Source organism: Pezoporus flaviventris, unplaced genomic scaffold (assembly GCF_033815535.1).
Source record: "Pezoporus flaviventris isolate CSIRO_AGI_PZ_B2104156 unplaced genomic scaffold, CSIRO_AGI_Pfla_v1 ptg000023l, whole genome shotgun sequence".
NCBI classification, from domain to species: domain Eukaryota; kingdom Metazoa; phylum Chordata; class Aves; order Psittaciformes; family Psittacidae; genus Pezoporus; species Pezoporus flaviventris.
The window spans coordinates 11,683,067-11,710,518 of record NW_026892571.1 but is presented as its reverse complement, the minus strand read 5'-3'; the positions used below and the strand labels follow the sequence as shown (position 1 = coordinate 11,710,518).

The 27,452-nt window shown below is 42.0% G+C and overlaps 1 protein-coding gene across 8 annotated transcripts in view; it reads right to left on the bottom strand.

The window, feature by feature from the left end:
* Positions 1-27,452, bottom strand: part of EBF1 (EBF transcription factor 1) — a 278,437-nt gene that overhangs the window by 245,007 nt on the left and 5,978 nt on the right. For all 8 annotated transcript variants that reach the window (XM_061456792.1, XM_061456797.1, XM_061456793.1 and 5 more), the window contains exons 5-6: positions 21,200-21,273; positions 14,208-14,276 (exon numbers count right to left, since the gene is read on the bottom strand). In XM_061456792.1, coding sequence (XP_061312776.1) covers positions 14,208-14,276; positions 21,200-21,273 — 143 coding nt within the window. The remainder of the gene's footprint in view (positions 1-14,207; positions 14,277-21,199; positions 21,274-27,452) is intronic.

The window sequence follows — 27,452 nt, the reverse complement described above, 5'->3', positions numbered from 1 at the left end:
CAATTATATGTTAAAAACAGCTATCGCTTAGCAGAGGAAAATCACTACATGAGGAAAATTAGTGCTTGTTAGTACATGTAATATTCAGAATCACGAGTAGAATAAAAGCAGCAATGCAGAAACTGTTATCAGCAGAGAGAAAATTATTCAAGTATGCATTTGAGTAATTCTGCATTTTAATTTAACCCTTTGAAACATTAATCAAACCGTGGCTAATTATAGGAATTAAGGAATTAAACGATGGAATCTTCTAAAAGATATTATTTAAAAGGCAGTTTATACAATTACTTGTATAGATGTTTGCTTTAAAGAGGGAAACATTTCTACTGTAATGAAAAGGGTCTTAGAAAATTAAATTAACAAGAGGGGACCAGGCTGATATGAAACTAAATTAGCATCAAATGCAAATTACAGGGTACTTAATGGTAGAAACAGGTGCAGAGCAGGTCCCTAAATGAGATAAATGAATAAAACATCCCTCTGCACAAATGTGGAAGCTGACACAAAGTCAATGATATGAATAATTCAGCAGCCTCAACACTGCTGTTGGGGTCAGCTTTCCTTGACCTTTGAAACAGGAAGTAAAATTCTGTCCAAATTTCAGTGACTGGAAATGCAGCAGTTATTTGTTGGGGGAAAAAATAAAAATGGAAAACCCAGACAATAAAATAAATAAATAAACAATGCAGACCCACAGTATATGGGTGTGTATATACACACATATAAGATGATAAATTGAAACACCAAATAAATGTATCAGCAGAAGAAAACGTGCACAATTGGAAAACCCCTCAGATGTTAGAGCCACAGTGGCTGCAGAGTATTTGTTTCAGCCTAAAATGCTAAAACAACGTGTATGTGAGAGAGATACATGAGAGTATTTAGGACATGGTATGATCTAAGCATGTTCAGAGCTAAATGGTTTCATCTTTCAAAAAATAATTTAGTTGTGCTAAAGGGGATATTAATAGAATCAAAGTCATTATATTTCAGGCATTAAAGAAATCAAATCATATAAAAGGATCTATTCAAAGCTCACCGATAAATTGTTTTCTTTGCTACAAACTTTGTTTAAGAAAGGAGCTGAAAGACTTTTTTGAGCTGGAGTAAAAGCATCTTTTCTGGATGCTTTACTTAAGCTCCAGATTTAGGCACTATTGTTGCCTTAAAACCAGTGGAATATCTCCAGATTTACATCCTTATGACTAAGTTAAGAAGATTTCTGCTCCTTTCCATGTGATAAAATACTCAGCTAAAAACATAGGTCATGTAATTTCTGATTAGATATACAGTCCTAATTTCAAATTGAATTTGGCACTAAAAAAGATTAATAAGGTATGACAAATAAGTAATTTTTTCAAGTTGGAAAGCAAGGAAGAACATCACTGCACACAGCATGTCTTCTAGAGCAACAAAAGATATAAGGTAGCAGAAGTTAGCTCTGTTTGCTGTATTAATCTTTCTTTGCCTGCTTACCCATCACCTGTGGAACACATCTGATATAAGATTATCAAGCTTTGGGGATTCAGTTTGACTTTCTATGCTTTGGGCATGGTAAAGCCCAGGAATGGGACCACAGGGAGCACCTTTGCCTCCGGAAAGTTCCATGAAGAGTTAAATCAAGCTCTGACAGTAGCCACCCTGAAGATGCATATTAAGGAGATAAACAAAAATCAGCCCCAGTATTGCATAATCCCATGTGGCAAATGGAGAACAGGGAATTTGGGGGTTGAGTTCACAACTCCGCTCAGCACTGGGTTTGTGTGCAAAGTGACTCCCTCCAAAAGCCAGCTCTGAGAACCCAGCTGGTTCTCATTTCCAAACAACCAGTTTCTCTATCCCCAAGTGCTAAAGAAAATAATCCCAGCAATCCATGACTACACGCTTTCACAGGGACAGCAGTGAGAATTTGATTGTAGAGATAATTAAAGTCATTCCTGAAACTTCCAAGGAAAAAAAAAGCCGGAGGGGGGAGGAGGGGGACCAAGGGGGCCAACGATGCTCGTGTTTAAATTGAACTAAGCAACTGGTTTGGCTTGGAAAAGGAGGGTGGATGACAACACTGCTTTCAGGGAATTAGTTCCCCTGAAAATTCTCTCTCCTGCACTCTAATAGTTATAATATTTGCAAAGAGAATGTGATAGACTGTGGAGAGTAGGAAGATTACAGTGAGGTTTGGAGCCTGGATGTTCTTAATTTGGCAAGAGTATCCAGAGGGAAATGCTTTTGCATTCTGGTAAACTTGAATGAAATTATGTACAGCCACTTCGATTAGAAGGTTTTAAAGGGAAATGATGCCATAAAAGCAATAAAACCAACTGCTATCTGCTTCAAACACTGAAAACATCTTTTTAAAATTAATGTTTCCTGCAGCCCTGCCACAAGTTAGGTCTGAAATAATTTTAATATTAACAGGACTCGAGAGCGGGTCAATCCAGAGCCAATTACATGACTGGATTAGTCCTCTATATCTTTCCAGAACAGTGGAGTAATTTACACCACTCTGGCTGGTGTAAATCATCAGGGTACTCCTGGCATCAGGAGAGCTCTGAGGCTCTGGCCACACTGGAAATAATCATCACCACGGTTAAAAGAAAACTAAACAAAACCGGCTTGCTCCCAGCAAAGCTGAACTGTACAACCCCCATGTCACATGTCTACTGTGACCCTCCTCATCCTGAAATCGGTGTGAAATTCAGAGATGGGGAGAAAGAGTTTAAAGCACTTGTAATCTCTCCGTCTGCACTATCTGCCTTGAGCAGGAAGGAGGGATCTGCTCAATGAGAGCTATTCAGGGCCTCTCAATTAACCTGATTAGTTCAGCACGCTGCTCTCATGAATGACACCTTATCTTGGAAATGAAGGAAAAAAACTTCCTTCCTTCTGGAGATAGAGTCAGCCCCTAAAGCCAGAGCAGCAGCGCCCATCGGGGCTGGTTCCCCCATCTCATCTCCCTGGGGAGCTGCTTTTGGGGTGGCAGGGCCAGGCAGCCCAGGTGGCCCAAGCAGGGAGGGGGTCCCCGCTTCTTCGGAGCCAACCAGGCACATGATGGGATTTTCTGCAGGGGTTAACCCTTCCAGCACTGCACAGAGCCCAGTCCGGACACTGCCTGCAGGTAAGAGGTAGAGCAGCCAAGGGGGGGGAACCCCCCCGGGAACACTGCCTTGTTTAAGTGTGTTGTAGTCTGGAACTTGTTTCATATGTGACAGATTAATGAGCGATAACTGGGTTACCATGGCAAAAAGCATTCCCAAAATTCTCTTTTGTTTGCCCAAGAACAGCCTCCCTTTCTTCCCCCCCCCATCCCCCAAATCATGCCGCTTTACAATAACAGAAATATTAACTAACAGCATGTTATTCTCTCAAATGTGGATGGCTGCGAATGTCAACAAGGCTGACTGTTACATACAAACTCCAAGAACTAATCAGGGAAAATAGGTGTCTCAACTGCAATTCTGAAAACTCAAATTTATGAGTGCCCAGCCAGCTTTGAAGGCATTTATTAGAAAAACTCCAATGACTTTTAAAGTATTAATGCACAAACGACACATTAGGGCATGATGTATTAACGTTCTTGTAATTTCTGACAAATTGAGTTACCATTGTCACAGCGGGGCAATCCCTCAGAAAAAAACAGTTCCTCTCTCCTGCCATGCGGTGTTCAGCAGACGACAATTTGTGTACACATAATGGGGTTCAGCAAGAAGTTTTCCTCCTACACCACACTGCAGTTTATTCTGTTTTTCAGAATGCCAGGGCTATTACACCACTCACTATGCTTTAAGAAAAGAAGGTAGATATAGCCTAGGGATCGTCTTGCCTAAACAGCTCCTTATGATAGAGGCTCTCTCTGTGCCACTGTGCATTCCCGAGAGCCAGGTCAGCCCAATGGAGCCCAGAGACCCCTGGAGCTCAGTAACATCAGACCACAGTGCCAAGAGGAAACCAAAACCCCAGAGATTAAAAAACCCTAAATTTTTCAGAGCTGCTTTTAGCACATAGACTCCAGCTTGAGAAACAAATTCTACCTAGACCCCAGAAGAGCCCAGGATTACCCAGGGTGCTCCTTTGTAACACAGTGGGAGTCCCTTGCTTTTATTTAAAAAGGGCCAAATCCTGATCCCTGCAGGGCAGCTACCACAAAACTTGTGCAGGTCGTTCTCTTCTCCTGCCTGCAGAATCCCCAGCAAAACATGTGATGGGGCATGTTCCCATCTGCAGCTGAATGCTGCTGGACTCTACAAGCGATGCAGAGGCACAAGGAGCAGACTGGAGATCTTACCATCAGATCTTAATAGCCCTGAGTGTGGCTAATTTCCTTCTTCTAGAGCAAAAAACATTTTAATGAATACAGAATACATTTCTTGTGTCATCCTTCTACACAATCTGAACTAGGTAAAGTGGGTTTTAACATCCACTAATCAAAGTGACTTAACAACTGGGAAGTCAGCCAATGGTTATGTAGTGGTGCAGATGCCAAAAAATCCAACTGAAAGATTATATTCAGGGAGATTACAGAGAAGACCTGACTCAACTGGGTGGAAGTGGATAGTTATCCTGGTCAGGAAAGCCTGTCAGTCTCCCTGCAAAATCATGGAGAAAATTAAGGAAAATGATTATGTTTTAAACAGCTTCCTTTTAACCCATTGTAGACATTGGCTGTATCCCATACAGATAACTTTATCCAAAGGCAAATTCTGGAATCAATGGATGAACAGCTTGGCAAAGTCCAAAAGCAGGTGAACGGTCTCTGACAGCCATCGAGAGAACACTAACAAGAGGAAGATCATTTTTTTTTAGTGCTAGATGCTCACAATGAGTTATCAATTCTTTCTAACATTTACTTTATATAAAATTTATCCCTTCCAGGGTCACAGTCGTGATGTCACTTTGGGGATGTCCTTTTTCTTTTTTAATTAATCTTTGAAAAAATGACTTAAACTTTCAGCTGATTGCATGATGCTGAAACAGTTTGCAACTCTGATTAGAAAGTCAAGGTGGGAGGAGAACTGAGAAAATCCAAGCCTACAGCAAACCTTAGGACCCTGGCACTATGTCATTATAGTATCACCTTTTTTTTTAACCCCATTTTTCATCTCTTTCTAGCCCAGCATGGCACTGGAAGAGTTAAAGAAAACAATAAAAGAACAACCGAGTGTACAGGGGAGGATTTACTGGCATTTACTTTTAATTCTATGGTCCTTTGCTCTGTGGCTTATCAGCCCTATGTCAGCCCTTTTTCCTCCTTTATATTTCATGAGGAGACCCACATGCTGGTACTGAGAGACAGAGCCCAAGTGTCTGTAAGCTTTTTGTCAGGTAAAAAGAGAAGAAAAAGGAAAGGAACAAGAGGAAAAGCAAAGCTAAGAGGCATCTATTAGATGTCACTAGGCTTTTGTATTCATGTCAATGATTCAGGATTAGAGTATTTGAAATAATCTTATTGAGAGAACTCAAAAGCCCCACAGAGGGAAAGCCTGCTCGGTAGCATATGGCAGAGCAGCAGACAATATCTTATTAAGGATGTGTTAGCTAACACCATTACTTTTTATATTACATTACTGAACTATTGTGCCTCAGCCGGTTAGCGAGATGGCATAGTTGTGGAATGCCGTTTTGGACATTTTACCACGTCGTTACAAAACCAGAGAGATTTGGCTGGGCATCCAGCCCCAGCCCAGCAGGAGGTGGCAGCAGCGATGCTGCTCTCTCAACCCCCCCGGACCGCTGGGATAAGAAACCACCCTTCTCCAGCAATGGGGAAACGATGTCCTCAAGCCCACTGATGGGCACGCTGCCCTCACACCATCCAGTCCCACCCACTCTTCCCCACCTCACTCCCCCCCAAATTCAGTCATCACCTTTCAGTTCTGGCTGCTCACTACTGCCGAGAAAAGCAGGGGTATAGAGGGTGGCTCCTGCTATATCTCCAGGAAAAAGAAAAAAAACCCAGACTATTGCCAAACTCAGCCTCTTGTCAGATGAAGGGAATTTAATTTTGTTATAGTGAATGCTGTTAGTCTGAAAAATCTTTCTTTGCTCTTGGACAAGAGCTTGTAATTGGAGAAATAGCTCTTTTTAAAGTTATCTTCATCTGCCTACACCTTTAGAGGCAGCAAGAAACCAAAGACAAAACAGTACTGTTCATAGCATTTCAATGATTGCAGTGAAAGGCTCTATATCTGGGTCACCTTATTACTGTCCAGTATATAATTTCAGTGACTTGCTATAAAGCCTTTTAATAACTCATTTCACATAATTCACATATTAACAGCACCAGAAAATTTATTTTCACCTTTCCTATTTCCAAACACTATTTTTAAAAAGTAGGTAGAAAATTATTCATTCTGCTTAAAAAAATAAACTCTAAAATACTGTCCTTAGTAAAAAGAGTAAACACTCATTTGATACAGTAATATATTCTGATCACAAACTACCTATGCAAAGTTGCTAATGCAACACACTGGGAACTCTGTATGGCTTTTCTGTACTTTTCCAGAACTGTTACAGAAAAAAAATACCCCATGATGCTGCAGGGAAAGAGAAAAATTCATACCAGTATTTACCACTATTACTACAGAGACCTGCTGCTGTCCAAGGACAGCAGTAAATCCTTTTCTAGAAAGTCATCTCCATCATGATTTACACAGGAACCTACACTTGTTTCTTATTCTCTTTTAACTTTATTAGTTAGATGTTGTATTAAAATTAAATACATCCAGCAGGCAGAAGTGAATTTGAGTTTAGCACAGTTTTTCTGTAGATGCGGATGATTACTTATAAGAATATATTTCTGTGGCTAGAAGATGCAAACATTTATGACTACTCACAGGAAGAAAACTACTCACACACCCCAGCTTCTGCAGAATAAAGCTTGGGTTATGTTTTTACCCAGTAAATGCTGGGATAGAGCTCAGATACATTTTTCATGTTCGGAACAATTTTAGCTAATCTGCATTAAAACTGAGGATGATCTTTGCAAATACATTTTCCTATGACTCTTATTCATGTGTGCATTCCTACTGTGACAGGAAATATGGAAATAAATCAGGTGTTAAGATGGGACAGGAAATTTATCTACACCAGAGACTGTGTGTACATATATATTCAAATGAGAAAAAGCCACTAGCTTTTCCCCCCAAAAAAATCATTACTCTTGAGAAAGAGAAGAACTGACACTGAGCTGCATGGAGCCCAGTAACCCACTGCGCCGAGCACGTCCTCCCTGCTGCAGGACACACTTTGAAGTAGGAGTTCATATGAAGAAATCAATAAGTATGAAAAGCACATTTGAAGTTTTGTGACCAGAAACAAAGGACAGATCCCCCTGCCAGGCCCTGGGCTCCTCCTGGGACCAGTCCAGTGCACTTGGAGCTTTCCTGATGCTGCAGGAGGTCACTGTACAGAGGCAGCCAAACTTTTTTAAGCACCTCTAACCTTGGATGCTCAAACCTTGCCATCTGAATGGAGCAGCAGAGTAATCCAGTTATACCTCGGGCTGCTCCTCTGCATAAGAAAACCCATAGGGTCTTCAGGATGGACTTTGAGGACTTAAACCAGTGCAGTCTCCTAAAGCTGTCAACCCTTGCTGACCAAGACTGAGATTTTCAGAAAGAGCCCAAGGGACTTAACCAACTGAAAGCAGTAAGTGCAGAGCTGCACACCTCAGGCTCACCGCCTACCCAAGGCAGATCAGACCTATACAGACACATACTGGTCTTGGAGCAGGAGGTCCATCATACCCCATGTGTGCACTCAAGTCACTTTTCTAGACTGACAAGTGGCCAAGCCTCAAAGGGCTGTGGGTGAACACCAAGATGATAGTCAAATGCCAAAAGCAATAGAGTAGGCTGGTCTTCGCTTTCCTCATCCCCAGGATATTCAATATAAGCCTAAGGTTTTTATTCTTGACAGAAAAATCTCAATCTCCATTTTCAGTCTGTATCAGAAGAACCACTTCTCTTTGGGAACAGGATCATCTACCTACATAGAGTTTACAGAGTACCTAGCACAATACACCTTCTTTGCAAGAGGAGCCTCTGTTTTATCACTGTGATATTAAATAGTGACAATCAGGCATAAGATCACAGTGAAAATAAAGCCCAAAACATTAGCTGCAGATTCAAAAGGCATCACTGAGAGAAGCAAGCAACTATTAGAGTAGTGTGAAATGTTTGCAGTGAAACCCAAAACCACATAAAACTTGCCTGGTTTGGGATTTTATAACACACTGAAAACTCAGAACAGGTTTGCTAAGAAAATCACAAACCTCCTGAGTGAAGCTAAGACCAAATTAAGGTTTTGCATAATAGTTTTGAGATTATACAAAAATTCTTATACTTGGAGCAGAGGGGAGAGAAATCAAACAAACAATAAGCAGAAGCTGTTTGACCCTGACCAAGTTCACTCAACGCCAAGAGCAAAATAAATGAATTTTGAAGCAGCAGAGATATGTGCCAACCCCAGTAGGCTGAAACCAAGAGATTTTTGCAAGAATCCTTGCAAAGTTACCCCCAGCTCTAGTGATTTCATCACCAGAAAGAAAACTGGCACCCCATGTTTGAGGAGTGCTGATAGAGGGTTATGTCTGAAACTCTGTGTGAGAGTCATCTAGTGATCAGAGTCTCCCATTTATCTCACAAGGGCTCAAAATGCCTTTGGCTGCCGAAGTCATGTGGGAAATGTTTCGGGTAATGCTTCTCAGCTGCATCAATCACAACTAAACCCTCAAGGATGTGTGTTTCAGTCTCTCCCCCCTCAGAAATGTATGGGTTCAGAGGCTCTGGGAGCTTGCATGAAATGCTCAAGGCCAACTTCTGGCTGTCTGAATGCCCTGCTTAGAGGCCCAGAGACAGCATGGGAGACATCTCTGTGCAGTGCTGGGGGTAGTCTTCTGTCACCCAGTTTCTGCTCCCTGGACTGCCTCCCTGATGTAACTCCCATCTGGCTCTGGAAGGAGTAGGTAATTTCCAGCACAAGACTCAAGAGAACAGCTGAATATTCAGGCCCAGGAGTATTCTGCACCTATGTCTTGAGATCTGTTAGAACATGTCATGCCTGCCTGCCTGCCTGCGAAGTCCACCCAAGGATCCAGGACAAATGGGATCCTCAGCCTCCTGCAGCCCTATCTCCAGCATGGGCAAGGGAGGAGCAGGACACCAGCACAGAAACCTTCTGATGACCCCACACAGCAAGGTTCAGGTACCACATATGGCGAGGGGGATCAAGGATATGACCAGGACATGTCAGGAACTGGAGGTCCTGCAGAGGAAGCACTGCCATAATGCCTGGCATCTTCTGCCACTTTGCTGTGACACCAGTGCTACAATGAGCACATGTCCCTTTAGTTTGGCTGGGGATCAGCTGCGGCACTGATCCCATCCCCTGCAGCAAAGCAATCCTCTGCAGCTCCCTCCCAAGCAGAACCAGCCTCACCCTGTTACCAGCACCTCTCCTAAAGCTGGCCAGATCTGCCAGCCAGCCTGCATCTCCATCACTCTCCCTCCAGCCATGGAAATCTACTGCAAAATGCATTAATCACCACATCTGCCTAACAAGTGTATTTGTGGGGAGGACGAAGTGAGTGTGGTACAGTCCTCTGTGTCATTTTTCCACGTGCCTGGTATTTAGGATGAAAAGATGATCAGGCCCGTAGAATACAATCCGCTACCTGATGACTTGTAAAGCAGTAAAACGGAGACATTGAAAGTCATTCACTCCTCTTTTCATGCCATTGCGCAGTGAAATTCTACCCACAAACATAAAGTTTTTCAGGTTAAAGGCTGAAAGATTTCAAAAACATATGCAGGTGAGTTGGCTCCCTCCACAGCCACAGCAGCTGGGTGTGCTGGGGACAGATGACTGAGAGCCTGGCTGAGCACCCCATACAGCAGGTGCCAAAAGCACATAGGCGTTTCAAACACTGGTAGCAGGTCATGTATTAAAATATACCTTGGTGTCATCTGATAATAAAGCTTAGAAGATATTACAGCCTCCAATTCATGAGTCCCCACTCTTGCTCCATAGACAAGAGCTCTGGTTGCGCTGGAAATGCATAAACCACCTCTTCAAAGCCAGAGTGAGCCTCATTGCTCAGAAATTGCATCCGAAACAGCACGTGAAGAACTTCAGTATATTGCCAGGCAAGGGCAAGAAAAGACCCTGCTCATCACCATGCTCACCTACCACCTAAGGGCACACAGTCTCTACCCGGGGGAGCTCCAGCACAAAGCCTGTTGACTTACACCACAACTAAAGTTTCTCTATCCAAAAGATAGACAGAGCTGAGATTTCTTAAGTAGGTCTCATCTGTCTTGGTAAATCTCAGCAAAGCCAATTTCAGGTCACTGTCATCTGCCTGCTTGCATACTCTGGGAAGCAGCAAAAGTTGGGATGAACCAGCAATTGCCAAATGGGCTGGTTTCAGCCCTTCTTCCATGCAAAGTCACAAGTTGGAGGTATATATATATATATATATATATATATATAGGTTCTAAATGCTGAGAGATTTTTCTGCCGCTATATTTGGGATTGCAGTGATTATTCCTATTTTATCAGTCACTAGGACTCCTGTTTACTGGATGCAGCCATAAAAGGTAAAGAAGCCCCAGCAGGCACAAGTAACACCATTAAATATCAGTCCTGCACTGGTAAATTGGGTTTAAAAGTTTGGAGCAGAATGCGGAGAGAGTAGTCTTTTTCCTGAACCAAGGAATAATATAAAGCCCCACTTTCTCCCCTATGTGACTTTTGTCATTATCATCTTTTCCGATTCTTACAAAGCAAACCTAATTAGGAAGCTCTCTCATTAGTCTTCCAGAAAAATTAGCACAGCTTATGCTAATTACTCCTGTAAAATTTAATAAACTCGTTGAAATGGGAATAGTCTAATGAGGTTTTATTTATTGAACTAAGATAACTGTAAGGAAAAAGGTTAGGACACCAGGATATCCAGAGTGGCAATAAAACTACAATTTATTCAATTTCTTCACAGGAATTTTATTGCAAACCTTTTAAATTCAAATATGAGTTACAATTTGAAAGTTAAATCAATCTAGAATTTAATTTAATAACAGGAAGTGCTCTGTGTTTTCTTTAAGCAGGATTACAATACAGCCCTGCCACTGCACTGGTAGGAGGAATTGTGCATTTGTATTGTGACAATAATATCCCTTTTAAAATGAGTTCCTGTTCATCAGATCTTCATCTCAACACATGTAACTGGATTAGTGATAAAATATACAGGCTATGCTAAGAAGATGATTCAGACCCACACAGGTTTCCAAGAAACTTCCCTGAAATGACTGCTCTATAAGCATAATAGGTTTATTTTGTTCTCCAGAGAAAATTTAGATCACTACATGAGTATAAATTTCTCTACGTCCCTTTCACTGCTGTATCTGCTGATACCATAATAGAGCAAAGTATAAAGCAATTTCATAAAGGATAAAGATATCCTGTTTCAAACAGACTTTTTTTTTAAAATCCCACATTTTGAAATGTGCGATTTACTTTTCATATCTAGGGTTTGAAAAAGAATACAACACATGTAACTTTGAAGTTGCCAAACAGCTTCTTTGCCAAGTTCACTAAACCACCACAAAGACAGAGTTCTCTCTACCCCAAGTTTCTCTAACCTCATCAAAGAGAATTAATCAATCCAAAATAGTATTGCAGCATGTAAGAGGAGGATAGCATTTCCATGTAAGTACATATGTCAAAAATCCCATGGACAGATTCTACGTTAAGCTCTATGTTAGGTCAGAGTCTGTGGATTCACAGGATTTGACGCAAGAGTTAGATTAAATCCATAGGCAAGACTTTATCGGAGTGTAAGGCATGTGGGAGTGCTTTAGCCCAAATGGTAAATGAATTCTCTAAGCTCACATGCAAATAAAAATAGCTAAATATGGTTTTGCATATCAATTGACATAATAGTTAAAAATTGCATGCATGGAGAAGTGACAATGGAGTACAATTAAACACATGTTCTGGCTTGTGCAGGCATTTTAAAGTTAGGACAATTCTAAAGGACTCGTTTTAAGGTAAAAAGGCTCCATATAGATCACTTCATCCTTTCCGAACCAAAAGGGAGAAAAAAAATGAATAGGATAAATGTCACAAGAAACATCACTAAAGCCACTAACTGTATAAAGCACATACTTATTTGGCCTAAATTGTTTGAACTAGCCCCAGCCAAGAAAAGGTTTTAAGTACCCTACTGGGACAGATGCGAAGCGGCAACAATAGAAGCCACACTAATGCAATCCAGGTAACACAATCCTGTTTCAAAAACACGGGGAGGGCTAATTACAGTACTGCTGAGTCAAATTTCTTATACCACTGCAACCCACAGGAACAGGTCAAAATCAAATGTTATTCAAACCACAGTCATATCAGCCTTCTGTATCAAAGTCACAATTTAAAACCAAGTGAAGAACTTAAAAGCTTAACCCATTCACAAGCCAAGCATGATTCAGAGCAGGTGGTGAGGTAGGGTTTGTATTATCATCTTCAAATTATGTTTAGCTTGCCTTTTCAAAATAATCTTCAGAATTCATTCCTTTTGCATCAATTTAGGTAAAGACTGAGAAATTGATCACTGCTAGGAGCCTAAATCTGTTTTTTCCATGTAAGAGTTTTCCTCATTTTGCAGAAAGTGTGTAACAGACAGCATCTCTGGCTTTCATAATCTGAAATGATTTGCAACTAGCAGTTTTGCATACTAGATAGTTAAACAAAATATTTCTGTAAACCTGCCATTAGCATCTTAACATCTCACTTTCCAGTACAATGAAAAATTCATGTGAATTTTGTAGCTTTCATGTTGCTCAAAATGCCACTCTAACACCATGTTTATAGTGTTCAGCTCTGTACCATGCTTATAAAACACATCTCCATACAGATTTCACTGTGAATTTTTCCCCACACACACTTTCTCTGCTACTACCTAATGCTCACAGAAGATGAAAATATGCCTAGTTAAAATAGATATACCTTCTGAGATTTAAACACTCTCAGGATCACTTATTATAGCTAATCAAAACACCTGATATAAGCTTCCAATATATGCACTTTCTTACCAAATTCAAACAAGAACTGTAAATCTGGATGAGCACAATGCTAGGCAAGGCTCTGCCCTATCCCTGGGCCATTCTCTGTGTGGGGCACCCAACGCACCAAACCCTCTTCACCTCTAACATGGATGCCCTGGCACAGAAAATACTTTAAACCGAGTATAGCAAACCTTAACTCAGACAACAATGCAAGGAGAAGCACACTATTCTATGCTCTTGCCCCTATAAGTATAGGCAGTTTCCCTTCAGGCTCCCTCTATTCACAGATTAGTGCAAGGGTATTGCTTTCCCTAGGTGATGACAGACACTTTCAGTACTTCATGGCCATTTAACTCTTCTAGAGTAATGCTGCATAATAGCCAGGTTATTGCACATGGCTTTGTACAATGAGTTTGGACAATTAAAATGTAAAAATGACTATTTGGCTACCATTTTGCAGAATTTGCAAGCACAGAAACTATGCATGGCTCAGAACAACTAAAATAGATATATTGTACTACAGTGATTTACATGGTGATGTCAGATTAGTAATATGAATCTGTTTAAAAACACGGCAATTAAGACAGGCAAAAATGAATTGATCAGCTGACAATACAGTCAAAACAGTATTCCAACCACAGAAAATAAGAGGAGGAGAAAAACCTTACTTTGCAGATCTATTTTTTAACTGGTTTTATGCATAAATAAAAGCCTTAAAATGTAGATGGATTGCATCCAACAGAACTACTGTAGCTAAGTGATAATGATTCAAACATTTTTCAAATAAAAGTTAAATATTTATAAGCACCCAACCACATTTCATAAATCACAAACTATTATTATTTTATTCCTGAAGCTTCCCTGGCATAGCATGTGAATTGAGCCACAGAAAGTCAGAAAGAAAAATCTCCTCTTTATGCACATGAATCAGTTACAAGAACTGAAGCCCTCCAAAGAGCAGGTCACTCCATTATCCTCCATATGGCCCTTCCATGGCAATCGCAATTGCAAAGCACAACTAATTCAGTATCAAAAACGAAATTTCATCCATACATACTCCTAATTCTTCCCCATTAGCAACACAGGGCAGGTGTTTCATTATAATGAGGAGGGGGGATAAAAAAAATGGAAGGAAACAATAGCAGTCCTTACCTGTCAATTATCACTGGATCTGATGGAGTCTCATTTCTGTTGCCACAGCTTTTCTTGTCACAACAGCGGCTACAGAGCAAAAGCGAAAGGATTTAGTGCAACCATTACACTGTAAAATCATCATTACGAACATGGTAGGTTCAAATTGCCAGCTAGAGTTACTGCTCGGTCCCTGCCTGGAAATCAGTCAAATGTAGTGGGTCACATATGGGTTAATTACTATGTTTAACTTCTTGCACAGCTGGTTAGCAACGGAAAATATAAAAAGAGAGGGGTTTTGGCCCTTTCACAAATAATATTTCAAGGATCACCCGAAACAGGGAGACCTGCCTATTCGTAACCTCTTTGCCATGGGGTTGAACAGTTGTGCCACAGACGCTCGCACACAAAATAAGGCAGCTTTTTCCCTGCTGAGCCTAGTTTTTACATTTGCTTAACACTTACATTACACATCCGCAAGATATTCCTACTTCTACACAATTCTCAGCTACCAGAAAACCTCCCCCCTGAAATCTGAAAACACTTATTCTCCAAGAAACACTGTTGTTAATGGGGGAGCCGAAATGCAAGTGCCATTGGCAGCAGTTCTTTTATGCTCGAGCATGCCTGTTTCCCCAAGTTTTCTGAGCATGTTAACGATCCCTAATGCCACGGAGAGCACAGCTCCAGCGGCTGGTGCCCTGCGTCAGGTCAGATACAAAGCAGGCATGTGAAAAATAAGCTCCGTCTCCCAAAGCATTGCTCCATTGCTGACCTCGAGGCTGGGATTCTTTTGAAGTAAGGTGGCTCATTGTTTCCTAAGAGAAGTTAAATTGTTGTTTGTGACAATTCCTTGTCAGGGATTACTGTCCATTAGGAGCCACAGATATATTGCAGGTAAGCTCACAGGCAGCATATACATTTCTGCTCAGGGTGGAAATCCCTCCTGGTGCATCTAGAGCTGTGGCTGAGTGACATATAGGCTGCCCTGCTCACCCTGTAGCCCATCCAAACCCATGAGACCTTGTCGTAGCTACATAGGTGACCAATCCTCAGGCTTCCACCCACCCCAGGGGGGAAACACCCATCTAGCAAGGAAAGCTCTTGTTTGCTGATGCCTCTTGAAACAAAATCCTCCACTGAAGTCAAGGCTTCAAGGAATAAAAAAAAAATTAATCAAGAACTCCTGGTCTTCGCAAGCCCTCCTTGGTCCCCCCCAAAGAGCTTCTGGATCAAACTTGGGCAGCTTCTATGCAGCTGCAGGGACCCCATCCCATGGTGACAGGCAGCAAGGACCACTCTGCTCTCCCTGGCCAGACCTGAGCACATGCCTCCATTCAATAAACTTCCTGGTAAACCTCAACCACACACAACCAGATCTTTGGAAACCACCAAGCTTGTTCCAAATAGTGTTCCAGGGACCTGCGCATCGCTTTCATTTCAGTGGGTGGCTGGCAAGAGCAACTATGGCTCCCACTCAGATGAACTACTTTCTTTTCCCTAGAAGGTGGAAAACATCAGGGCAGGAAGAAGCCCTCAGAAGTGCCACGCTATATAAATAATCCTGTTGGGAATATGACAAAGGTTCTCTTGTGTTGCTGAACAATAGAGTGAATAATATACAGTTACCCACCAAGATTAGCAATAAAGCAAGTAACCACACTAAAGATAACAAAAAAAAAAAAAAGGGGGTGCCTTTTACAAAACCAGCCTGTTTAAACATGGCTTAAAAAAAATAAAAAAAAATTGTTTTCAAAGAGAGGAAAATACATAATTCTTTTCACCGCAAAGAGCTTCAAGGCAACTATTCAGGGCTGAAACTTTTCACAGTTAACACATGTGCGGTATCTTCATTTCGGTGGAAGTTACATTGTCTGGGATTGCCAAAAAAAACTGCTTAATTTTACAGCACAATACCACAATTGATCCACCAGAAAATGCAAGAGTCTTGGCACCCAGAAAGCATTAAAATTTAGGAAGGAATAAAATATGCTGTAGGTAAATAGTCATGTGGACGTTCGGGGGGCTGTTTTGCCTATAAAAGGACTTGTCGTTGGAGTGCAGCTAGAATGTGTGGGGTGAGAAAATTTACCCACAAACAAGGCAATAAAAACTGCTAATCATTTTTAAATGATTAAAATGTAATTAGAAACAGAGTTGGCACAAGTTAAGACAATGCAGTTCTTGTGACTGAAGCAAATCAGGGCTAGTCCTGACATTCTCACAGCAGACTGGAGGGACAGAAATTGCCACATTTACTCAGGCGAGCAAAGGTTCCCAGGCTCCCAGCACGAGATGGGCAGATACCACCATCCACTTACCGCAAGGCTCAGAGCACCTTCCAGGGGCACTAACCTAGAGGGAGAAGTGGCGGCAGGGGCCTGGAGATGGGGACACCTTGGACTCACCTCCTGCTGCAAGCAGGATGGAGTCAGGCACTGGCCAATGGGGACAACCCAGCTTCAAGAACTGAGTAAAGACTGCATTGCTCATCGGATATCCGCCCCATTTGGGCAGGGCTTCCAAAGAGTGCACCCCATAATCCTGAGCAACTGTAGAAGTCCTCACTCCTTGCACTGCAATTTGAGGGTGGTGTGGAAGAGGTGCACGTCTGACACATCCTGCTCTCTGAAAGGAGGCTCCAAATGTTCTTTCATGCTCTAGATAATTACTTTTTAAACTTTAGCTTGTCTTTGTGTTTTCATCTCTCAACAGCGGAATTCAAGGCTTCCTCTACCCTAGTTTTTCTATGCAGAGAATTAAAACATCATGCAAACCCTGAGTCTGAGACCTGCTTGCATGAGAAGTACTTGCCTCAAAAGTTTTAGTGCCTACTTAACACTTGGAAATAAGATCCTAAATATTCAGTGCGCTTTTCCCTGAAGGAATTTAAAAATTCCCAGGAGCTTCTCCAAGTCACCCAGAACCCTCCGGCTCCCAGCAAGGCTCTGAAAAAGCTTAGGAAGAGGTGCTGAGTGCCAGCTCCTTGCAGCCAGGGGGGCAAGGTCTCGTCCTCTCTGTTCTTCCATGACACCTCTCCCCAAGTGGGGCAAGGAGCCAGGTTTCAGGCACAACGCTATGTTGGCCAACACAAAAAAAGCCTACAAAACTTAGTATGTTTGGGGGCAGCTCACTTTTAAAACAAGTAATTCTAGACAGTAATGCAACCTCTTCCCATCACAACCTCATCCTGCTCCTGCACCCCATCTCTGTCTACCCCACTCCAATTGCCATCCTTGCCATTCACAGGGCTCATGCCCAAGCCTCACACCATCCCCATCCTACCCCTTCACAGGCCTCCCCATCTGCTGGCTGCCACCACCACTCCCAGTTTTTATTGCTGCCTTTGTCCTCACCCCACATCTCTGGGGACCTGCTGCCTTCCTGCTGTCTTGCTCCCTATCTTCCTCTTCACTTCCCTGTGCTGGACCATCTCTAGCCTGCACTTCTGTGGGCACACAGGAGGTGGCCTGCTCACCCCAATGTCTGGCACCCCCAAATCCTCTCATCCCTACCCTGCTGTGGTGGGCAGGAGCATCACTCGCGAGAGGAGCCCTGCTTTGTGTATCTGTGCTTGGGCTTTCTGTGGGGACAATAAACAATGAGAAATGACGGGGCGATGGCATGTGGCCAGCGCAAATGCGACTTTCCGATCACTCAGCTGCCAGGCTCTAACAAGTCGTTAGCAAGTCCATGTGGGAGATTTTGCAGGAGCTCCCAGTGAGGTGGCTTTCATCCTGAAGATGATGCGGTCGGGACGAGCCCTGCCCCAAAAAGGCTCCTCACCCTGAAGCGTGGAGGTGCGGGAGGTTCTTGCCAAGATGGCTCTAAGACTGTATTTTACACAGACAAAACCCATATTTTACTCCAACCTCATTCTCAGAAATCACTGAACCATTTTAGCTGAAACTTTCCAAAGAAAGTCAGCCTGAGGCTGACACCCTGCAAAGGACGTTTCAGCCAGAACAGTTTAAGTTTGGCAAAGCTGTAAGCCACTGAAGGTTTCATAATGGAAATTGTTGAGGCAATATTAACTATAGATGTCCCTCCCCATGCTGCCTACAATACTAATAAATTCCACTGAGGCTGTGAATTCTCCCCAGCTATTAACATTTTCGCCAACAGTGTTTTATATTTGACAAAACACAATGAAATCCTTCGAAATAAACCACTACCTGAAGCAAACATCAGCCCACTTTCCTACCACAACCAGGATTCTCCTGTACATTTGAATTCTTTGTCTTATCCGTGCCATAGTTGTCGTATACTATAAATACCCAGCTTTGTCACATAAATGCAAAGTTTTATTGTGCAGTTAGCCTTGATAGAGAGCACTGCTGAAAGTTGTTTAGAAATTAAATATCTAAAACAAGCTATTTTAAAATACAGAGCCCTCACTATTTCATGTCTGAAATGAAGAAATTTCATCTTAGGGAGAGCAAGCTGTCTTTCACACCATATGGCTAATGGTAGTGCATAGCAATTAGCTGGGCTGATTAATGGGGAACAGACTCTAATTTTATGCTTATAATTGAGGCTGCATTTGCACCCCTGGTGCAAATTCAGCACATCCCAACTTCCACTTACAACAGGCAAGAAATCAAGAGAAACAGAATGGTGTGGAGAGAGATTTTTTTTTCTCCTTCTAGACCCCTAAAGAGCATCAGATTTGCAATTTAAAAGAGTGTTAGCAGCACAATAGATGACAGATTTGTGCAATAGGGTCAAGCGGCCTGGTAAACAAACAGCACCCTCTTACACATGTATAGGCAGAAAAGGAAATGGGTAATATCTAATATGAGCTATAAGACATTTGAATATATCTCCCCCACCCCATCAGGCATACAACATTTACCTGCTATGGTCAGATTATTATTTCTTTTACTAGTGCTCTGCCTTATGCTTATGAAACGCAAGGCAGCAGCTAGCAGTAAACAAATAGAAGGAGAAGAATAAACCTCCTGATCCAGTCAATTTTAAGAACAAAGGAAGTGTAAAGTGCTTTAATAAAGGGAACGACCGCATATATTTCCACATTCCCAGAATGGAAATAATTTTGTCTCAAAGTATACTGAATGTCCGTAAATCTTTGATGTGGTTATTTGGTCCTCTGGTTAGAACTCAGCCCTCCATAGGAAGTTTTAATTTACTTTTTACTCTTTATGTTTCTAAAGTAAGAAAATTAATACATTGAAGTAGGCAGTCTTTACCCTTGCATGGATGGCTCAGAGCGGCTGGCAGATGTAATTCCTAGCTCAAAAACCTTGTCGTTTAAGTATGAGGAACGAGCAGCAGTTTCAGACCTGACACTGCAGGCACTTGAGCACGTGCTTAGTTTTACTCACATGGACGGCCCCACTGTTTTACTGGTTTACTACTAGAGAAAAGCTAAGCACACACTTCAGCCTTATCAGGTCAGGGGCCTCCTGTAATATTTCCATGAACTGGCCCTAGCTAGGTATCTAGTGTGAAAGTGGTGCTGATTGGGCCAACAAATTTTAGGGCAATTATGACTTGTCAGCAGGACTGGGTTTCCATTGGGAAAGGGAGAACTGGCCCAGAGTCCTCAAGCAAAGCAATACTGCAGCTCCCACCAGCAGCAAGAAGCTCTGGCACCTCTTGGAGATATCCATGCACTCTGATAGTTCTTAGACTGCAATGGGGTATCTCTGGTTTCCTGGAAGAAACCAAATCATGAATGAAGCAGCCTGGAAAAATACAACATGGAAACTGAAATCCCCAAATGCTGCAAGGAATAATTTGGAGGGGCTTTGTGGGGTTTTACCCAGGCTGGCAAAGCAAGCGGAGCAGCTCCTTCTCTGCTGGCATCGCAGGGTATTGCCCTGCAGTAAACTTTTATCAGGGAGGAGCTGCCATGGAGGACAAAATATGGAGATCCCCAAGACAGAAAAGAAATAATATAATAATAATAAAAAAAAATAATAAAAATCAACCAACAGAGAAGTTTCCATCTGAATACTTTTTTCTAAGTCTGTCCCCCACCAGGAAACCCTCATCCAAGTTTCTCCTCTTAGAAGTGGGTACTAGTTTTTACCCTCAAGTTACTCCTTTTTAGTAAATGCATTTTGTAAAAGTTACAACGCATGCAATGGCATTTTTACAGTCTTAAAACAACTGATTGTAACAATGAGCTTATGCAAGAACGCCTCATCTTCCACAAGGGAATTCTTTTCTGCCATCGAATAACATGTAACAAATGATTTTTTCAAACATGCAAAAAATATCCACTAACTTTAATGGGACCATGAGGTCAAGCTCTCCTAGGTGCTAGAAGGTTCTGTGGGAAGATGCTGCCTTCTCTGCAGTAAAAGGGGAGTAGAAGAGGCATCACCTATTTCAATCGGCCAGAAAAGAGAACAAAGCAGCTGCAGAAGTATCGTGTTCAGGAGAGAAGATATTTGGCTGTCCTGAATTCAAGTGACCAACCCCAAGCAGGCATGTTCAGGGGCAGAGAGCACAAGGCAGAGCCAAATCTGCACAGAGCCTTTTATAGAAAACCAACAGGAAGACATCTTTTGCATGGAGGAGTATCACCTGCCCCGCTCCAGCTGAGCAGGGACCTTGCATGAGCAGCAACTGGTTAAGACTGGCCCTCCTGACCTCGAGTCTCATCACATCCAGAGAAAAAAATACAGAAATTACTATTTTGTCATTCTACTGAGGAGGTTCTGTTGGGAACTGGGGGCAGAGACGTTTAGTGCTAGAAGACTATAATCGACTGTTAATTTTGGTGAGGAGACCTTTTATGGGCTACAATGTCTAAATGAAAACCAGTAGTGTTCTGCGAAGAACAACTCTTTATAAATAATTGAAAACTAGTGTGACGGCTGAGACCTTGCTGCTAATTACACAAACTGAACTGGGTTATTTTGGGATTGTTTAATGCAAGAAAGATAAATTTAGGTCCGAAAATAGCTGCAGGTTCAACCTAGATTTTGAGAGACAGATTCATCTTCTCATCACTAATTAACTGGAAGAGGGGTATTTCTTACCTGCACATTATTTCATGCGTGAGCAGAACTCGGCACATTTCTGGGTTCTTGTCTTGGCCTTCGTATACTATCGCCTAGAAGCAAAACACATTTTTAGCTGTGCATCAGGTTGGGTTTGGAGTAAACAAAAACACATCTCTGCAGCCAGTGGCACAGCCCAGAGATGGGAGCCAAGCTGCAGGCTAAAGGGACAGTGCCTCCATCGAACCTGCTCCGAGACCTTCAATTGGAAAACAACAGAGTGCAAGTACAGCTAAATTCCCTCCTCTCCGTGGCACGTCTCTGAAGTGGTGTGTAGGATGGGGTTTTTTAGTAGTCAAGACAACCACAATTTTCTTTTCAATTCAGAATAAAATATAAACCTAATAGCATTAAAAGAAAAAAAAAAGGCAAAAAAAAAAAAGGGCAAGGCTGGGTATACTTTGGGCCCTATTCATTAAAAAAGAAATAAAAATAAGGACAGAAAAGAGAGTGCTCATGTATTTTTAATTACAAAAGCTGCACAGCCCAAGCATTTTCCTGGTAGCTCCTGAGAAAGCGCCTGGGCCTGATTCTCCCCTTGAACCTCATGATCCACCACTTCCCAGAGAGCGGCTCTGGAGTTACAGGGGTATAAATAAGTGAGAAGCAGGCCCTACCAGAGCAGAGGATACCAAAACAAACCGAGGATCAACCAGCTTGAGAAATTTGACTCTGAGACAGCACAGGGAGAATCCTTAAAGTTGAAACTGTGGAAACACTGCGTTCACATTGCAGGAAGAGTTTACATTTGCAATGCTTCCAGCAGCAGAACCAGCAGAGACAGTGAGGGATCGGCATACACACCAAGTGGATTAAGCACTCACAGCCCGCCCAGTACAGGGTTTCCATCTGATCACGACAGAGTGATATTTTCTAACCACCCCTGGTCCCAAGCACCACACCCCCAGCAACAAAATAAAAGTGTAAAGAAACTGCCTTTACAACACCATCTTTTGATGGCATTGAAGTTCCTAAATCTTTTAGGGTGCCACTGTAGAGATAGGATCAATGGTTAGAGCCCCAGACTTGGAGGGATGACCGACCCTATATTTGAGCATCAGCTTTACCCTGGACCTTTTCAGCTTGTAAAATACAGACTTAAAAAGAAGAAACTGGGGGACAAACTCTGCAAATAAAATTATATCTGGTATGGGTATACATAAAGCTAACTATAAACTATATATTGAAAATAAAACCCAAAAGTATGCTATGTGGATGAAATACATTTTATGGAATGAGACCACTGTAAAATGGAAGTGTGGAAAACACTGAGAAAAAATAAGTTATCTTATTCGTGCAATAAATACTGGAGTAATATCATACGAACTGCTTTCCCAGCCCTTACAGATATAACCCACCAAGGGTAAGAGGTGCTGTACCTGCAAAGGAGGCACAGATCTCAGGACATACAAATTTGAGGAAGCATGAGCTGATTCTTAACACCGTTTTAATAGTAACAAGCAATATTAATATTATGCATTATAAATTATTTAATGATTAAAAAACAAAAATCAGGAATGGGGCTGTGTTAGCTTTGCTAGTTTTAATTTTTTCATTTCTGTTTTGCTAAACCCATTCCCCTAAAGCCTGAGAGCCAGTGGGGTTTCTGTTGATAAAACAGAGGCCAGCGGTGTCATTGCAGCTAATAGGTAAAGAGTCTCATTCGACTTCTACCCCCTCATTCCCACCAGTGAGGCACAAATCCTGTGAACCCAGGACTCATATGAAGGGGACATAAAAATTGTCACAGGACGAATGTAGTCACTGCAGCACAGACACCAGCAAGCCCCCCTGACACCAGCTGGGACCCTATGTCCTTGCTCAATTGCTGGCCCACACCTTGAGGCACTTCCACTTCAGTGCCCAAGACAGTTATAGATGGTTTGCAAGAAGCCCTGGAAGTTCATCCATGTGCTTTCAGCAGGAGGTGGGACAAACTCTAACAATCCTCATTTCCTGCATTAAAGGGGAAGATGGGGAGAAGAACCTTCAGCCAAAACCAGGGAACCAAAGGAACCAGCTGACACTTGACGGGGTTGGTCAGCGGGGACACTGCAAACATTCCAGAAAACCCCAAAATCAGGTCCCTCTTAGCAGTAGGACAGGGCAGGCAAGGGAGAAGCTCATGGCACTTTTCAGACTTAATCAATAATTAAAGAATAATCTGCCTCTGAGAGTGCAGAGCATGGGGGTAAAGAACAGATCTACCCCTGAGGCTATTAGTGGAGACAAACACCTCCAGTGCCCATTCACCTCTAGACAATCACAGCATGAACAGTGCCTCAGAGAGGACTGCTCAACTTGGCCTGCTCTTCTTAAGACTTCAGGAAAATAAAATAAATTTACCCACTATGGGTTATCTTGTTGCCAGTGAAGCCAAGGAAGCGCGAGAAATGACAAACCAGAACACAGCATTTACTTTCTTTTTTTCCCCTCCCCTCTCTCTTCCTGCTGCTGTGCTTACTTAACCTCCAGGTACCCGCTTAAATAACTCAACTAAATAGCAATAATGAACGGGCAGAGTCAACACTGTGGTACATAATCACCTTGTCTATTGTGTTTAGCATCAGTGATCCCTTTCTTTGCGTGCATGACATTCTTCTGCCTTCCTCTAACGTTACGGATTTGCTTTTCACTTTATTTGCATTTAATTACCGATGTTGCACCCATCCACATTGTGTTTTTTCCGCATTAAGCACAGATACTCCCGCATACCCTATTCCTGCTGGAATTCCTAGGACATTCTAGGAAGCAGGAGAAATTGCCGAGCTCATTTCCAAGCAGCTCATCCCCAGTTCCCATTCCTATGTCCTAATTTACTTGCGCGAATGGGTGTGTAAAGCGCCAACTGTTTACTTCCATGAATGGCTGCCTGAGAGCATTGCAGCTACTCTGCCCTCCTGCAAACTGCGTTGCTCTAAAGCACTAATTCTACAATTAGTTTCAAAAAGGAAACAGGAACTGCTAAAGTTTCAGATCATTATAGCTGCCAGGAGTATTTTTACAGGAAGGGTCTACAACGTTGTTGTTGTGAAGATTTTTCACTGCAAAATCTGAAAACTTACCCTATTTAAAAATACATATTTTATTATTATTGTTATTTTTTTAAAGTTCAGGCTTTAAAATGGGCTGGTGGCGGCGGGATTCCTTGTCGTGCTGACACCATCGTGATTTTGTCAAATAGGGATCACATTAATGAGAGATAAAGTGAAAGTTATAGTGTATAAACTTAGACCACAGCAGAGCTAAAAATAAGCCTGCAAATACACACTGGTGTTGCACAACAAAACACCAGCGAAGGAAATGCACGATTGTAGACTTTGCTTTTTTCTTTTTGTTTACTTTGCGTAGTTTAAACTCGGTGTTGTTTCCTACGTGGTGCAAAATAACTTTGCTCCTCATGAACAGCTTAAATATTTCCCCACAGAATTCATCTTCCATTTTGGTAAACCATTACTCCTCCAAGTAAGCTTTCTACAAGAAGCCCCAGTGAGTAACGATAACTCGGGCACCAACGGACTTAAAAAATGAGACCCCAAAAAATTAATGTCGAAATAGAAGGCTTTTTCACTTCCATTTAAATAAAGCTGCATAAAAAGTTGAATCAAATGCAATTCACTGCTTGCCAGCAAATAAAAATACTAAACTGAGCCCTCCGCAGTCACTTCTAGATGACAAGTGCGTTCAGTGGTTTGCCTAAACTTTACAGCAGTGAAGTTCATTAAAAAAATGTCATAAAATGAAATAAAAGGAAGGGGGATAATATAAAAGTCAAGAGCACAGTTCTCATTTAAGCCACTTTTTCCCCAGTAAAGATGGCAGGATAGAGCAATAAAAGAGTTGATGAATAAGCTGGAAAAATATAAAGCCAGATTTTGTCCTTAACTATTCCTGACTAAATCCAGATTTATGCTGATAGAAGTGAGGGCAGGATCATTTCATGGTGTCAGTTTGCCAGTCAAGCAATCCTGCTTTCTGAACTGGATGAAAAACAATCTTGAAGGAATGAGATCATGGTCATTATATTGTTCAGTTATGGCCTTGATTTTAAGAGAGTAAGAGAAGGAGAGAAATCAGCAACGTGCACCAAAATCCACTTGCTTTCAAATTCCTCATCTGTTTCACAAAACAAAAACTATCTTCATTATTGAAATAAAGGAGAGAGAAAAAGTTCTTTAAAATGAGGGTCCTTTCAAAAACAGAACTAGAATGATTTGGAATGACGTATACAGCCATACACACAGAGAGAAAATAAAATCCTGGCCCCACCGAATTCAATAGGAGCTATGCAATTGACTTCAGATGGGCCAGAATTTCACCCAGAGAGGATTAGGCTTGTATCCGCTATATATCTACGCAGAAAATACTGTGAAATACATTTATTTGGCTTTGAATACTTAACCCTTAATCACCCAAGCTTTTACTCTTTCCCCAGGCAGAATTTTGACTCATCCTAGTGAGGTTTACCCCAGACAAGTAGCACAGCACTCGGTCCTGGGGCGAAGACAGTTAGTTCTTGCTGTCTCTCTCAATGCACAATTCAGAAGCATCTAATTATTTTATGCAGGCTCCCTCTGCCTTTGATACACAGCCTGCTTATCGACGTATTCACACAAATTAAATAAATTTATCTCTCCTAATATGTTCATTTTTAATGGTTTTCAAACATTCACATGGAAACAGCTCTAGCGTAAATATCCCAGAACAAATGGCTGTATATTATACAGGAGGGAGCAGTTGGGCTGCCAGACTGGGAATGCACCAGGCCATCTGGCTCAGGCAGTCTCTCCAAAATCCTCAGCTTTGTTTTCACCCTCAGACTCCAAACAACACATTTTCCACTGTGATGAGTTTACATTTTCCCAAACACAGGTCCTGATCATGCATGCAAATTCCAAACTTCTCCATTCCTCTCTGTACAAGAAAATTAATATCACCTGCGCTTCTGACATCTCACCAAAGGCACAAGAAAGCTGCTAAAATCTGGCGCAACATAAACTTTCCCCGGCACAGGGGTTAGGTTTTGTTTTATGTTTGTGTGAATTTTCTCCGAGTGTGCTGAGGCTCCTCTGAACTTATTGATAACATTTTTTTTTCCATGTGTGTAGCTGCCAAGAAGGGCCGTGCTATGCACAGAATAGAGAGCTGATCAGATGTCTGCAGACATCAGAGAATGATAGAGAAGTCAACAGAAAAAAACATTTGCATCCAGAGTTAAAGTACTGGGGGGAAAAGCAAAATATAAACAGAGTCGAACTCTGAAGGAAGGATTTTGACTCATGAGGACTCACTGCAATAGACAATAGCTATCGTGCAAAACTTATGATTTTTAAGATGCCTGAGCCATATTAGCATCCGTTATATCTTATGGATGAGAACAGCTGAAGAAAAAATGGGTGGGGAACAAGTATTGCAGATTTATTTCCTCCATCTTTCCTAATAGCGAAATATATCAACTTTATGAAAATACAGCTGAAGAAATAGAAGGCATCTCTTCTCCGTAAATACATTAAAAATCCTTAGACTGGCCTAAAACCTCCGTTTTTATTAGAGCAGACATATTTCACGTTTTGCAGGCAATTTCAAAATGCATCATTGTTAGAGCCAGACCTACTGCGGTAAGAGCTGCTGCTTTACGGAAAGCAACGGCTATAAAGTTTGGGATCCTACAGGGTTTTGAACACATTAGGAATGCGATCCCGACATAAAATGAGGTGCCAAGATAACATAAAAGAAAATGTAATTAAAGCAGTATTGACGCTGAATGTTGTTACTGTAACTGAAAAGAACTTCCCTGCAACACTAACGATTTGTGCGTAGTATTCACTAATTTTAAATGACAGGGACACATTCTGGAAATGTAGCGAGACCCCTGAAAGACACGGAATTGCCATCTTACCCAACACTGCTCTGGAACCACCACCCAAGGCTAAGCACATTAGCCCCAGTATAACTCAAAATAATGCACTTTGAGACCGATCCTGCCTGAGTTTCCCATTCGGAAGTCCCACAGCCCAGGCTACCATGGAGCAGACATGCGGCAAGAGCTCATGTTTTGGGATAGCACACACAGAGCTCACACCTAAAGCCCAGGTCTGCCCTGGGATGCGGTTCATAACACAATTCTTGGTCCTTTCAGTCATGCCACTCTCTAGCCCTGCTTCCCACACCGCATCACTGCAGACAGAGAATAGACACGCGCGCACCAGGACACATAGGTCCCTGTGCTCCA